The 15,000-nt window shown below is 43.6% G+C and overlaps 1 protein-coding gene across 1 annotated transcript in view; it reads left to right on the top strand.

Moving 5' to 3' along the window:
* Window positions 1-15,000, top strand: part of Me2 (malic enzyme 2) — a 43,712-nt gene that overhangs the window by 20,103 nt on the left and 8,609 nt on the right. The window contains exons 7-13 of the mRNA XM_021214407.1: window positions 159-262; window positions 2,753-2,862; window positions 2,957-3,054; window positions 3,469-3,582; window positions 6,174-6,288; window positions 8,877-9,019; window positions 13,517-13,619. Of these exons, the coding sequence (XP_021070066.1) occupies window positions 159-262; window positions 2,753-2,862; window positions 2,957-3,054; window positions 3,469-3,582; window positions 6,174-6,288; window positions 8,877-9,019; window positions 13,517-13,619 (787 nt within the window). The remainder of the gene's footprint in view (window positions 1-158; window positions 263-2,752; window positions 2,863-2,956; window positions 3,055-3,468; window positions 3,583-6,173; window positions 6,289-8,876; window positions 9,020-13,516; window positions 13,620-15,000) is intronic.

Genomic DNA, 15,000 nt, shown 5'->3' with positions numbered 1-15,000 from the left:
AATTTTAGATGTCAATCTTTTTCTTAAGCTTGGCTTTTAATGTTTTTGTAAATAACAGTGAATTAAGTCTATTAAGTTTCTTAAAGACTTTATCTTACATGTTTAATGTGAATAAATGGAATAAAAGACTGTATTTTTGCATTCGGTTTCTTATATAGGCATTATTAAAAGATCCGTTTTATATGGGCTTGTATCAGAAGCGAGATCGTTCCCAACTCTATGATGATCTGATGGACGAGTTTATGAAGGCGATTACTGACAGGTATCCTATGACGCCAATGGGTATGAAGGAACCTCTGTAAGGGAAGGGTTAAACTGCGGGCCTTTTCATGCCCAGTGATATGCACTTCTGTTCTGCATTGCTGGCTGGGATTACCTGATATCTGGAAGGAAGTCTGCATTCACCGCTCCTAAACCCTCACAGTGCACTCCTCCCATAAGCATTCCATGGCCGGCCTCATCCCCACCACTCCACCAGAGCTCTCCTGCAGCTCTGACATCTTACTTGGGCCTGTTTTCTTGGACATACTTATTTATTTGTTTACCTTCCTGCTTATTTATGTCCTGGAGGTGTGTGCATCTGTGTCACGGTGCGCATGGGGAGGTCTGAGGACACCTTTGTGGGGCTGTTGTCTCCATCTACCTTTCTGTAGGTTGAACGCAGGTTGCCAGGCTTGCCAAGCACTTTACCTGGGCCCTAGTGAATGGATCCTCTAATGCATATGTTTATGCATTATGCATAATGGATCCTTTATGCATTTATTTATGGCAAGCTGTCCTGGGAGTGGAATCCAGGACCTCATGTGGCCTTATTCATTACTTGTGGTCTTCATACATGTGACTCATAAAGCACCTGTGTGGCTCCCGCACTCCCAGCTGCTGGGCTATCCTGCCTTGAGAAATTCCGTTACCGCATCCCGTTTTTATCTCAAATGGAATTCTTTCCAAACAGCCTGCCTTCTGTATTCCCAAGTGCTGACAGTGGCAGTAGCACTTACCCATTGCCAGACCTTGGTGCTGTTTGTGGCTCTTCTTCACCAGTCGACTGTGCCATCAGGGCTTCCTCAGTATCAGTTGCTATACATCTGCATGCTGCATAAGTGCATGTCTTCTGTTACCACAGTCTTCTTTCAACTCTCCCAACTTCCTATAAACCCTTCTCCAGCTTCTCTCTAGTTAATTTCCATCTAATACTAGGATTAGTCATATAAAATATGCATTGCCTTACGTATTTTTTTGCAATGGTTTTCTATAGCCACAGGGTAAAACCCAGCTTCTTTATCTTTATGGCCTGTCTGTGGGGTGTGTGTGTGTGTGTGTGTGTGTGTGTGTGTGTGTGTGTGTGTGCATGCATGGATGTGCCTCTCTATTTATGACCCATATACCAAGGCAAGCATGTGGAAGTCAAAAGACAACCTCTGGTGTCCATCCCTACTTCTACCTTGAATCAGGGTCTCCTCATTGTTTTTTCTACTGTATACTCTTACACAGCACACCCTTTAAGCTGCTAGCTGGCTCCCAAGCTTCCAGAGACTACTGCTCTGCGTTCTGTGCCCCTGTAAGCATGCTGGGTTGCATGTGCTCACGCGATCCAGCTCTTAGGAGGATTCTTGGTATTTGGACTCAGTCCTCATGCTTAATGGGCAAGCACTTTGACCAGAGGGGATAAAATTCTGGAAGCCATCTTGCAAAGTCAGCTTTTAAAATTACAGGCAACAAAATACTCAGAAATGAGTTCCTTACTCTAGGTAAAGACGATGGCAGATTCAGGGCTGAACTGCTTGTCTTCTTACACGCTGTCCTCTGGTCCTTTGTCCTTCACTTACCTTCCGTGGACAAGATGGCGTTTTTTTAGCTATGCCACTGTCTGAGCACTGAACTGGCTCCTCCCTCTGCAGTCAGTTCGTTCCCATGGCATGTACTTCATGTTTCCTGTGTCACTGCAGACTCCTAGCTGCTGCTTCTGTCATCTCACATGCATGTGACACCACCAGCAGGTTATCTTGGTGAATTCTTCCCTCTACAGCCTTCAGGAAGTCAACATGAGACACACGAGTTCCTTGTCCCCTCCTTGACTTAGCCAGCTTCTCCTTGTCCTTCAGTGTGAACCCCGATATATACACTGGCTGCTGAAAGTTAAAGGTCTTGGTTAACTTCCCTCTCTGCTTCTTCTTCTTCATTTCCCAGATGCAGGTTCAGTGCAACTCCCTTTCAGGTCTTTTCTGCCTTTTCTTGTCCGTGGTTTGTTCGTCTGAGTCAGTCTCCCTGTGTTTTTTAGACTGGCCTCAAACCTGTGGTCCTCCTGCCTTGGCTCCTCTGCTGTTAGTGCACATGTGTGCTGCCATCCCTGCCGTGGCCTTCCCTTCTTACCACTGTTCACCAAAAAAAGCCCTCAGCTGGCAGTTGTTTCTTACTTAATACATCTTCCTGTTATATAACCAGACACATCCATTTCAGAGGTTTACTCTCTAATTTGTAGAAAGAGCTCCTTTGGGGGGTTAAGTACTAGACACCTTTCCTGGACCTCTGGAAGTAGTTTATACAGGCAGTGGCCGTAGGCTCATTTGTGCTGCTGTGTCCTTGAAATAGCAGGCGTCTGCCGTCTGGCTCTAGACTTACACAAGCTCTGAAACTCATGGCCTTGAGCTAGTATAATAACTAACTCTCAGATTCTAGTAATAGACACAGTAAATAGGAAATCTGTTTAGTAGTGATGCTTTCAACAAAGTTATTAAAAATTTGATGTTTCTAGATACGGCCGGAACACACTCATTCAGTTTGAAGACTTTGGAAATCATAATGCGTTCAGGTTCTTAAGAAAATATCAACAAAAATATTGTACCTTCAATGATGACATTCAAGGTAAAGCTAAAATAAAAGGATTTCCCCCACTTTCTAAGCATCTGTAATGAGTGTTTTGTTTGTTTCATTTTTTAAATGTTGGGTTTTCCTACAGGAACAGCTGCAGTTGCTCTGTCTGGTCTTCTTGCAGCCCAAAGAGTTATTAATAAACCAATCTCAGAACACAAAATCTTATTTCTTGGAGCAGGGGAGGTAAGTTTTAAACTTTTTACAATGTAACGCCAATACTCTGTTTTCTTTTGTAAAATATGACTGGCCAGGGGTGGTGGTCACGCCTTTTATCCTATTGCACCCGGGGGGGGGGGGCAGAGGCAGAGGTGAGTTTGAGGCCAGCCTGGTTTACAGAGTGAGTTCCAGGACAGCCAGGGTATACAAAGGGACTGTCTGAAATGAAAGTAGGACAGCATATTGGTGCTTATTGAAGATAACAAGGAATTTAGAATTCACTGAAATGGTACAAGAATCATGACCTCTTATAAAATAAGTAATCTGTGTTCAGAGAGACTGACAAAGAATCTACTTACGTATGATTTCTACAGGGAGGACAAAGCACATGGGCATCCCCTCATAATCTAGTCTTGACTTTTAAATGTGTTTACTGGGCAGGCTGCGCTTGGAATTGCAAATCTCATAGTTGTGTCAATGATGGAAAGTGGTCTCTCAGAAGAGGAGGCGCAGAGAAAGATCTGGATGTTCGACAAGAATGGCTTGCTCGTTAAGGTAAGGGTGCAGAACCTGGAGAAGCAGCCGAGCCTCTGGCTGTGGCGTTGGAGTTGGGAGTCGACAGCGCCTCGCTTGCCGTCCTACCCCTCACTGAGCTGCCAGTGTGCAGGAGCTGGCGTTCACTATATCCCCAGCACAGTCACCCCGCCTGGCTGGCTGGCCGGCCTGCTCTCAGTTTTGTGGCTGTGATAAAATGACCCTGACCAAGAGCAATGCAGAGGAGAGGAGACGGGCTCGCTTGGCTTAGAGTTCTGATTATAATCCATTGCTGTGGGGAAGTCAAGACAGAGACTGAACCTGTCACTGCACTGGCAAGAGCAGAGAGAGTAAAGGCATGCGTGCTTGCTCTCGGCTAGCTTCCGTTACTCTTATATTGTCAAGGCCTAGCCGGTGAGATGCAGTCATCCGCATTCCGAACAGGCTGTCCATTAAGGCAATCCAGACACCACTTCTCCCCACCCCCCCATATACCCTTCACACATGTGTCTAACTCCCCCCAGGCATGCCTGCCAAAGGTCAACCTGGTCTAAACAGCTCCTCACTTAGACTTACCAAGTGATCTAAGGTTGTTGAAATCAGCAGTTGCAGACACACTGTCTTTTTTCAGTTCATACTTAAACCATAATCTGCTTGCTACCTCACACACTTTCCAGCATTGTTCTCAGGCTCTTAGGAGATGGGGTAGTTATTATGTCTGATTGTATTTAACTCTTTTAAACTGAAATATTTTGTGGTACTGAGGATTGATCCCAAGGCTTTGTGTGCATGCTAGTCAAACATAAACATCCTACCATTGGGCTACACCCCCAAACTAACTTTTGAATTGGAATTCAACATTCTGCGTAAGCTATTAGCAATACATCTATTTAATGTTTGAGCAGAAACTCCTAAGTATTGTAATGTTTAAGTCCTGATTCCCCGTGTCAGTCCATGTGTGGTAAGGATCTTCCCTCCTGAGCCTGCCTGCATTCCTTTGCATTGTTTCTACTACTGGTCACCTAACGATTTTCATAGGGCGTATATTACATATGTGTTCCATTTATCCAGTATGACTGCTATTCTAGTTTCCCATGTCTACATCATAATCTAATGACAGGACATTTCCTTCACATTCACACATGCATAGTGCATGCTATCTCCACATATATTTATTTATATGTATCGAGCTCTGTCCTGGCTGTTTTCTCTTCATGTCAGTAATCAGATACTGGGATAACATTAGATGTACCGTTGCCTTTAGTCCTGTCAAAACTCACTTCCTTAGGTGGGGAGGCCGGGGGGCTGAGGGGTGGGAGTGGACATTGTGTTTTTATCTTGTTTTTGTTTTCCTTATGAAATTTTTCTAGCCCTTTTTTTTTTTCTTACGAAATTTTATAGTCACAGAAACAAGTTTAAAATGATCATCAAGGGCTGGAGGGTAGCTCAGCAGTTAAGAGCACTTGTTGCAGAGGACTTTTTTTTGATGAACAGAGGTTTTGCCTTTTCAAAATCATCAGTTTCAAAGAGACGGAGGCAGAATCCAAACCTAAGCATGTTGCCTGAGCACAGAGCCCAGACTCTGACTCATGAAGCTGTCCCCACAGCGCTGTAGCTCAAGTGTTTGCTAGCATATGTAGAAGAGAAGGGTTGTAAACTACACGTACTTACCTAGAGGGGAGTATGTCCCTGCTGGCAGACAGCTCAGACCTTCACTCTGTAGACCTTCACTTGGTTTTCGTCAAGGGTCTGGGTCTAAAGTGATCACAACCTTGGTGGTGGATGATGCAACAGCTTCCCCCACCGCCGAGAATCCCTGTTCACCTCCAACCTCAAAGCGTGTCTTTGCTCTGCTCTTTAGAATGTATAGGGAGCTTGTAATGTAAAGGTCTGTGGGCTTTGGGCTTTCAGATCTCTTCTAGTGATCCCAAACCTGTCATCACTTTGAAGACGCTCAGTGTCCCCACTAAATTCCCACTCTACAGAGCTGGGATGATTCCAAGTGTAAGAAGCCAGTATTCCGATTAGCCTTAACCTCTTTTAATTAGAGATGGGGAGGTGGGGTAGGGCTTTAACTACGTAGTGAGCTTTAGACCAGCTGAGGCTAGGTCCCCAAGACCATCTTTTAAAGGGGGAGGGCAGTTGGGCAGTCTGCCTTAACAGCAGTAAAGCATCTGGCTAGAATATTCAAGTCCTGGGGTTCTGTTCCTAGTACCAAGAAAAACAAAACAAAACAAAACAAACCAGTTTGATGTGGCTGTTCATAAATTTGTTAGGCTATGGTCTTCACATATGGTGGGCAAATTTATAATATTTGCTATATTGCTATACTACATTCCTAAAATACTAAAAATTCTTAATTGTAAATACAGAATTTAGGATGTGTTAGAGGGGATGAGTTTTTGAGAGACACTGCAGTGTTTCTGGACATAATTGATTTGATGAACTGTTTTTGGATTCTGTAAAGTTAGAATTAGCAGATAGAGGTTGAAGAGAAAAGTAACTCAAAAGACATTTGTGTTATAAGGACAAATATTTCTAATAGGTAATTCATATGTTCAATTTATCTTTACTATGCCCTTACTGATTCTGTACTTTATCAAAACCTTCAGGGGCGGACTGCTAGCATAGATAGTAACCAGCAACCATATGCCCATGCGGCCCCAGAGAGCATTCCTGCAACTTTTGAAGATGCAGTAAATAAACTTAAGCCTTCAGTTATAATTGGTAAGTGAAGATGTTCATACACAATCCTGTTCTTTAAGTGTCAGCCATAACTCGCATGTAGGATTACTAAAGTAAGTTGCTGTATTTTACCTCGCCTTCAGTGTGTGCAGGTGGTCTCTCGGTGTGTTAGGGACTGGTCGGACGGCCCACTGGACACACCCAAACCTGGTGCACAGAAGTCCCCTGTGCTAAGAGGGGTAGGACTGTGCATAACCCGTGCACATCTTGCAGTACACTTGAGTGCACCTCTAGCGACTCTTGCTGTGTGAATGCTCTGTAAGTGGTTCTGCTGCGGTATGGTTAGGGAATGATGCAGAAAGGTCTGCACATGCTCAGTCTGTACACAGCTGCTCCTTCTGCATTGTTGCCCTATATTGAAAATGTACATGCATTGAGTTTGTGTACAGAACCTCACAGATAGAGAGGGCTGGCTCAAAATATTGTATTTCTCTGCATAAAGGTTTTAAGGGACAGAATTCCATGGTAGGCATGTGGTGCACACTTATAATCTCAACACAGCAGAGACTAAGGCAAGATTATGAATTCAGGGCCAGTTTGGGCTATACAGTGAAACATCTAAAATTCTGGAAATGGGGCCAAGAGAGACAGCTCAGCAGGTAGCAGTGCTTGCTGCTGAAAGTCTGATGATATGAGTGCCTAGGGTCCACATGGCAGGAACAGAGCATTTGCCACATGTTGTCCTCACCACATGTCCTCCGTGGCAGGGTGCCCCAGACTTGCACATATAGACACTGAGTAACTACATGTAACTACACTAATATAACTACACGGAAGCTGCTTTACTCTCCTGTAAACTGGCTTTGAACATCTGGGCTCCAGTGTGTCCTGCCCGAGTCTTCCAAGTTGCTGGGACTACAAGCCTGGCTCTTTATGGTATTTTGCTTCTAGAGTTGTTGTGACTATTAAACTCAACTTTAAAAGGCCAAGGTCATTTGACAGACTATACCAGGAAAATCCAGTGCAGAGTGAGAATTTCAAAGTAGAAACCTTCCATGTGTTTCCTGATGTTGACACTTGTTGCTGACATCTGTGCTGACACAGCCCTGAGTTCTTAGCACAGATGCAGGGCTATTCAATTCTCTGTAGCTGTAGCTTTTGAGTTCACAATCATGAGCTTCTGGTAGTTTTCATGTAGGAACTCTGTTTAATGTTTAACTATAAAATCTTCACAATGAGTTCCTATGCTCAGAAAAATGTGTTTCTCTCTCTCTCTCTCTCTCTCTCTCTCTCTCTCTCTCTCTCTCTCTCTCTCTCTCTGAGTTCCTATGCTCAGAAAAATGTGTTTCTCTCTCTCTCTCTCTCTCTCTCTCTCTCTCTCACACACACACACACACACACACACACACACACACNTGGGAAAGTTTGCTCTCTCTCTCTCTCTCTCTCTCTCTCTCTCTCACACACACACACACACACACACACACACACACACACACACACACACTCTCCAAGAAGATCTTAAAGGGTTTTCTACATCACTTCTGTTAAAAGTCGGATTGGAAATCTGAGAATGTAGTCACTTGTTTGTCTATCCAGGGGAGCAAGAAAACAGAAAGCAGGAGAGGGGCTGTTCTCAGCGAAGGCCTCATTTAGTTACCTCCAGATCCCACCAAGGCCTGAGTGTTCTCCCTTCACACAGATCTTCCATAACCCTGTACAATTTGTCTTAACAACTTGCTGAAGAAAAAAATTCTGGTTTATTCTTTTGTTGACTATAATCTGGCTGTATTACATTCTTTTTTCTTTCTTAGTGCTAGAGACCAAACCTAGGGTTTTGTGTTTGCTCAGCAAGTGATTTGCTACCCAGCTAAATCCCCAGTCCCTACATCCAGCTCTTATTTTGTTTGTGCTTGTTTTTATGAGGTTTCACTCCGTAGACCACACTGGCCTCAAACTCATAGAGATTTGCCTACCTCTGTCTCCTGAGTGTTGCAGTTAAAGGTGTGCACCACCACACCCTACTCATGTTTATTTTATACCTCGTGGTCTAAATTTAGTGTCTGGGACATGGTAAGAACTTAATAAAGGTAAATCAGCTGCCTCAAAAAGTTGATTGGTTTAGTCAGGACAGTCTTCAGACCGCTTAAGAATTAAGAGTACCACTTAAGAATTTCCAACTGCGGTCAGCATGTTAACTCTACGTATATAAAGAATTTCCATTACTGGCAACTCTGCGTTGAATAATGCGGCATTCCCCGTGGCCCTGGCAGCTGCAGTCTGGTCTCTCTCTGAGGGTCTGCGGTTGCTCAGATGAGTAGACACTCACACAGCACTGTGAACCTTGTCACTGGTTAGCATGATGTAGATACCCGCTACACGCTGGACAGTTTGTCCTAGAATTTACTGTGTGTACTAGACAATAAGTATGTAAGTGAGAATTTCCAACATTTCATTGTTTTCCTTTTCATATCTGAAGATGTGCTCTCATAGCATTCTCGCAGCAATACAAAGTCCATCTTTGTACCAATGCCCGTGGTTCCCTTATGGTAAATGTTTTGTAGAAACACTGTTAGTAAGAACCGGTTTGTTCTATCTGTGCTGAAGTCGTTTTTTTTCCTTTATTGCAGGAGTGGCAGGTGCCGGCCCGCTTTTCACTCACGGTGTAATCAAAGCCATGGCCTCTATCAACGAGAGGCCTATAATATTTGCTTTAAGTAATCCTACAGCACAGGCCGAGTGCACAGCCGAGGACGCATACACGCTCACAGAGGTATCATCAGGGAGCATTGTGCAAGTTGGTTCTGTCTCGTTGGCTTGTTAGTTGCACGTTCTTGCACACTCAGTCCGTTAGTGTTTGAGTGGAGGTGGCATTGAGTCACCAAGTCTGCAGTCAGTGTGTCACTTCTGAGAGCGTTACTGAACTCCGGCTACTGCTCACTGGCTCGCCCAGCTCTGTGCTAAGCCCCTAGTGCTTTTCTGTGTATTTTGAAACTAACTATGCTCCTTTTTTTCTTAATTCTTGTTATATAGAAGCCATCCATTTAGATGCGCCTACATTTACGTTTCGTTTGTTTGTTTTTCTATGGCCGTCCCTCCTGCCTGGCTGCTTCTGTCTGGGATAGCTTTCCTCCTGCCAGAAGGCCTTCTTAAGTATGGATCTGAAAAGTTCTCGTGATACCATATTTCACCTTTAATTTCACCCCACTTGGAATTAAGAACTGGGAGTTGCTTTAAAAATGGTTGTTTTCTGGATTGTGTCTTGACGCCGTTCCTTTGGATTTGGACCCACATATGATTTATTGGTTCTCCCTGGAGACTAGAGTACTTCTGAGTCTGTAGTTGATAACTGACTGCTGCAGTTAGCTTTGGTTTGGGAAACAGGGCTGGTGTCTCTGCTCTGGCCATGTTCTCTCTTGTGAGACTCGAGTGCCAGTGTTGAGTGTTTGTGTTTTTGTGTATGCTGCCCACTTAGCTCTGCCTCAGTCTGACTGCCTCAGTCCTTCCACTTGGCAGTCCCTTTCCTACTCTGTCATTCTGTCCTTGGGTTCTTTGTTTCAGTTCTTACATACTTTTCAGTCACAAAAAAATCAAGATAATCAGAAACTGCTTTCTTGGCTGTCAGCTTTTGCCTTTCTAGGGCTGCCTTTATTTTGTTTTTAAACCAACGGCTGTCTGAATGGGTTTTTTACTTTCCCCAGACTGGTAGCAGGTCAGTGCTTTGGGGCCTTTGGTGCTGTTGTAGAGTCTCAGCTACAGACGCCAGCTTCTGTGCTGTTATATGGGCTTCCCCGTGCTCTGCAGGATGGTGTTTTAGCCTCCACCATCGACCGTGGAATCACTTCTTTGCCTCCTTGTAGGTCATCAGAGTGACTTCAGGAATTGGGAACTTTTGGGGTTTTGCTCTGTGTAATGAACCTACAGCCTTTGCAGATACACACATTTAGGCAAGCAAGCTACTAAGCTATATTCCTAAGCCCTAGGAAGTGAATTTTACAGTTCTGTTTACCATGATGTGTCAAATTCTCATTTAACTTCTTGAATATGTGAATATTCACAAATACAATTGTTGGGTTATATTCTCAAGAATAAGGAATGTAGTAAGTCTTTAATATTCTCACCACTAATAAGTCACCGATAATCTTGTTTCTTTCATATCTCCTCGGATGATTTTAAAGATCTTGGATATTGATTGTAGACATATCTCTTAGAAGTTGAGTCGTAAATAGCATACAGGTGCTAGTAAGACAGCTCAGGAGGTAAAGGCTTCTGCACTGGCCCTGGCAGCCTTGTTCAGCTTCCAGAATCCACATGGTGGGAGGAGAGAACCAACTCCCACAAGTTGTCCTCCTAGCGCTACCTGTGTGCCCTGGCAGGAGCTTGTATGTCCCCATCCAGTAAACAAATAAGTAATTAAAATGTATAATTATAAATAGTACTGTGCCATATTTAAACTTAAAAACATGTTTATTTATTCTGTGTATATGAGTGTGAGCACACATACGCCACACAACACATCGTGTATGTGTTGGTCGGAGGACAACCTGGGGAGCCACTTTCAGTCTTGGCAGTAGACACAGTGACCACCGATCCCTCTCACTGCCCCTCCAGTTGCAATGTTTAGTACTTGATTTATCCCCTATCCTAGCCTTTAGCTTTCTTCTGAATATCTTTTTCCCTTTGCGGATTTGTTGTTTGTTTTGAAACAAAGCCCTGCTGTGTGTGTAGCCTGCCTGGGCTTGAACAGTAGTATCCTCCTGCTTTAACTTCTCAGATGTGGGATTCCAGGCCTGCGCTAGCCACCACATCTGACTGTTGACATTTTTTGTCTTTTTATTTACTTTGTTGAATATGTGAATTCTAGTTAAAGTTTCTGATTGTAACACAGTCTCACTTTCTGTAAATCCGTTTTTATTATTTCCCTCCCTCCCGCCTTAGTAATTAGTTTTTAATTCTCTTGTAAGCACAGTGTTTGCTGGTTTGTGTGTGTGAGTGCTAGGCGGTGTGGACGGCAGGCTGTAAGTTACGGGAGGCTTGGGGGAGCCTATCTTTACTTCTCCCCCAGTGGCTGTTAGGCAGGATCTGATCGTCACACCTCACTCAGCTCATCAGGTAAGGTCTAGAGTTCCATCCTGACCTCACCCCTTCCGGCTGGGCAGCTCTTTGGGTATAAATCCGCCCTGAAGTATTTCTTAGCAGCCTTTATGGTTCGTGCTCCCTGCACTTCAGCGTCAAAGCTCTGCAGCTGGGGATCTCAGCCACACCTTTGCTGCTGGCATCACATGTGGGTCTCAGGAGCCTTTGTCCTCCTGTCTCCCAGCCCTAATAAATGCCATTGCTGTAGTGACTGACACCCTGCTTCTTGTAAAACTCTGTAAAAAACATTTCTTACTCCTTCCTCCTTACTGTCACCAGAGGGGACATGAGTGTGGTACAGCCCAGAGTGTCGCTGGGCAGGCAGAACTTAGGGTCCACGGTGCAGCCTTACTTAGCACCTCCTTTCTCACTGTTACAGATGCTTATCCCCTTCTGCTTTCCTGTCGCTGCTCTGTTAGGAAAAGTAAATTCTTGTGAATATATTAGAGATAATGATTTAACCTCTCATACTGATTGAAATCCTTTTGTTTTTAAGTCAGACACAAATCAACATAGAGTTTTTCAAGCTCATCTCTTCCTTTCCACCCTTCACAGACACCAGTCAGCACAGGGTGCAGACACGCATGCAGCAAAACACGCGCACATAAAGCTTTCATTGTTTTCTAAAATTTGTTCTTAAGCTTTTACCATTATTACTGTTATCACTAGCTTCATTGCTTATCCTATCTACCAGGTTATTGGATATATTTTACCTAGTTTTAAATGGGTAAAATGTTGATTACCGTTGTTCTCCAAATTAAGCCTTTCTCTTGCACAGTGAATATAAGGCTCAGATCCAATATATTAGCTCTGACATTTTCAAATAAAATTATATGCAGCTTATTTGCATGTGTGTAGACATATATATGTGTATATGTGTGAGTATATGTATATATATGCATATGTATACATACATACATACATATATAATATTTTATAAAGTAGTAAAGTAATACTGTTCAGGTATTTCAGAATTTATTTCTGAATATTATTGTGCTGAGTAATATTACTGAACTAAATAAACATCTTTGGAAGGAATAAAATTCTCCAAGGAGAATAGTTGGATAAACTGTAATCAATCCGTTTGGAGTGCAGACTTTAGGCTGGGAAAAGGCTCAGCAGGTGAAGGCACTGACCACCGAGATTGGTGTTCTGAGTTCAGCCTGCAGGTTCCATGTGGAAGGAAAGAACAAGCTGCCAGAGGTCCTCCATTTTACCTTCACGGGTAAACAAGCACCAACTGTGAAAACAAGACGTGCATCTCTCCACAGCTTTGTAACTTTGAAGCCTTACCAGAATAAAAAGCATGGAGCCATTGAATCATAGCTTATAGATACCTTCTCCCTGTCACACAAAACACTGGTGTTAAGTTTTGTATTTGCCTTTTAAGTTTGTAGTGCCCCTCTGTTGAGGGGAGAAGACTTGCTCTAAGACCATCTGCTGCTCAGTGAGAAAAACACTTTCAATGTTGTTCAGGTTGCTCTTGAACCCTGTTATCTTTTTGCCTCAGCCTCCTGAACAACTGGGGCTGCAGAAGGAGACTGAAGAATGTCTTCATGTTTCAATAGCCAGTTAAAGCTGGCCTGCAGAATGGGATTGCTACTGTCATGAAATCTGAGCGTGAGGGCATGGGCGTGACTTAGCATATGGAACTGTGCCGAGGATGCTCACCTGAGCCGTCGGCATAGTCAGCTTGCTCCCACACCTGTTTTGTTTTGTTTTGTTTTGTGCAGTGAGCACAGGTAGTACCAATCAAACAAGGTTTTCAGGAAAGGTAAACGAACTGAACACCACATATAAAGCACCCAACACAGAGCTAGCTGAGCAGATGTTCCATAAATAGTAGCAAATTAATTTTACTATTTTTCACTTCACTTAGGAGGTTCACAATGCTAGTGAGTCTTTCTTATTGGAAATGCTATTTATTACCAGTTTTATTTTTATAAACAGAGTGGAAATGTTAGGGATTAAAGAGAACCTCATTTCAATAAAAGAATTTACAGGATTGTTATGTAGTTAGTGATTTCTTGTTTCCAGGTAATGTAGTTGTCTAATGTAACTGTAAGACTTAACCTTTTATGAATCTTTCTGAATGAGTGCCAGAAAAATTGAGATTATTTTATGTCACTAACAGGGCAGGTGTCTGTTTGCCAGTGGCAGCCCATTTGAGCCAGTGAAACTCCAGGATGGACGAGTCTTCACCCCAGGGCAAGGAAACAATGCATATATTTTCCCAGGTAAATGTCGTCATTACAGATATTATAGATCCATCGTTAATTGCGTAAAAACTATTTCAGAGGACTGACTAAGAGCACCAGCGGCGTTTCCAGAAAACCTGGTTCGATTCCCAGCACACCCTCATGGCGGCTCCAGTTCCAGGGAAGCTGAAGGCTTCGCTTGACTTTTGTCAGCCATGCATAAAAGTGCAGCAAAGGCATATGCCCAGGCAAAATATCCAGATGACATAAAGTAGTAAAAGAGCATGTTCATGGAATTCTTTAGGAGTTTAAAGTCCACATAATGGATAGTATTTGCTGAAGTGTGATATGTCTAGGGAAACAAGGAATTCAGGAATTCTGACCTGCACTGTTTTCTTTGAAAATGTCATCAGACTGTTAGGTTTTATTATAGAGATAATACAGGGCATATTTTATAAACGTACAGATGGACAGGCTATGGTTTTCAGCTCTGTTATACCTCTGCACCACACTCTGGACTAGAACTGCTGTCAGGTGTGTGCCCTTTTTCTTGTGGGTACAGTCAGTAGGCTTATCCCTTTATCATGGGCCTTCTAAATTGTCTGTAGGTGTGGCTTTCCCAGTGTGATCCATCAGCAGTACAATACACCTTCCTTCTGATCCTCTCCTGCCCTGCAGGCCTGTCTGCCTCATTCTCCTAAGTTGTTAGCTTTACCCTATACAACAAAGGGTTCTGTTAGAAGTTTACGCTTTCGTGTTTGGTGTGTGCGCACATGTGTGTATGAATGTGTGCACACAGAGGCAGAGGAGGGCACCTGTGTCCTTTACTGCTCTCTGCCTTATTCCTTGGCCTGTGGTCTCTTTCTGAACCACATGTTCATGTTCTTTCAGCAAGTATGGCAGCCAGCAACCCCCCACAATTTTGTCTCCATGCCTATAAATCAGTGCTGTGGTTACAAGAGCACATAAGACCATGCCTGGCTTTTTATGTGGGTTCTGGGATCCAAACTCTGGTCCTCATGGTTGTACAACAAGCTGTCTGAACCACTGAGTTGTCTCCAGTACCAGGGATTACATTCTCATCAGCTTGCCAGACAAAGAGGGAAAACTGTGTCAATGCTTAGCTCTGATCTTAGTCCACTCCTGGTGAGGCTCACTTGCTATTTCTACTCTGTGGAGCTTCAACAAGGGTGTGGCGATCCATCAATTTCCGTGTTCTGTCTAGATTGATTGAGTATTCAGAGCTGTGATTAGAAAAGTCTTGATTGGGGCTGGTGAGATGGCTCAGTGGGTAAGAGCACCCGACTGCTCTTCCGAATGATCCTGAGTTCAAATCCCAGCAACCACATGGTGGCTCATAACCATATGTAACAAGATCTGACGCCCTCTTCTGGAGTGTCTGAAGACAGCTACAGTGTAC

Source organism: Mus pahari, chromosome 15 (assembly GCF_900095145.1).
Source record: "Mus pahari chromosome 15, PAHARI_EIJ_v1.1, whole genome shotgun sequence".
Lineage (NCBI taxonomy): Eukaryota > Metazoa > Chordata > Mammalia > Rodentia > Muridae > Mus > Mus pahari.
This window is presented reverse-complemented; position numbering and strand designations above follow the sequence as displayed.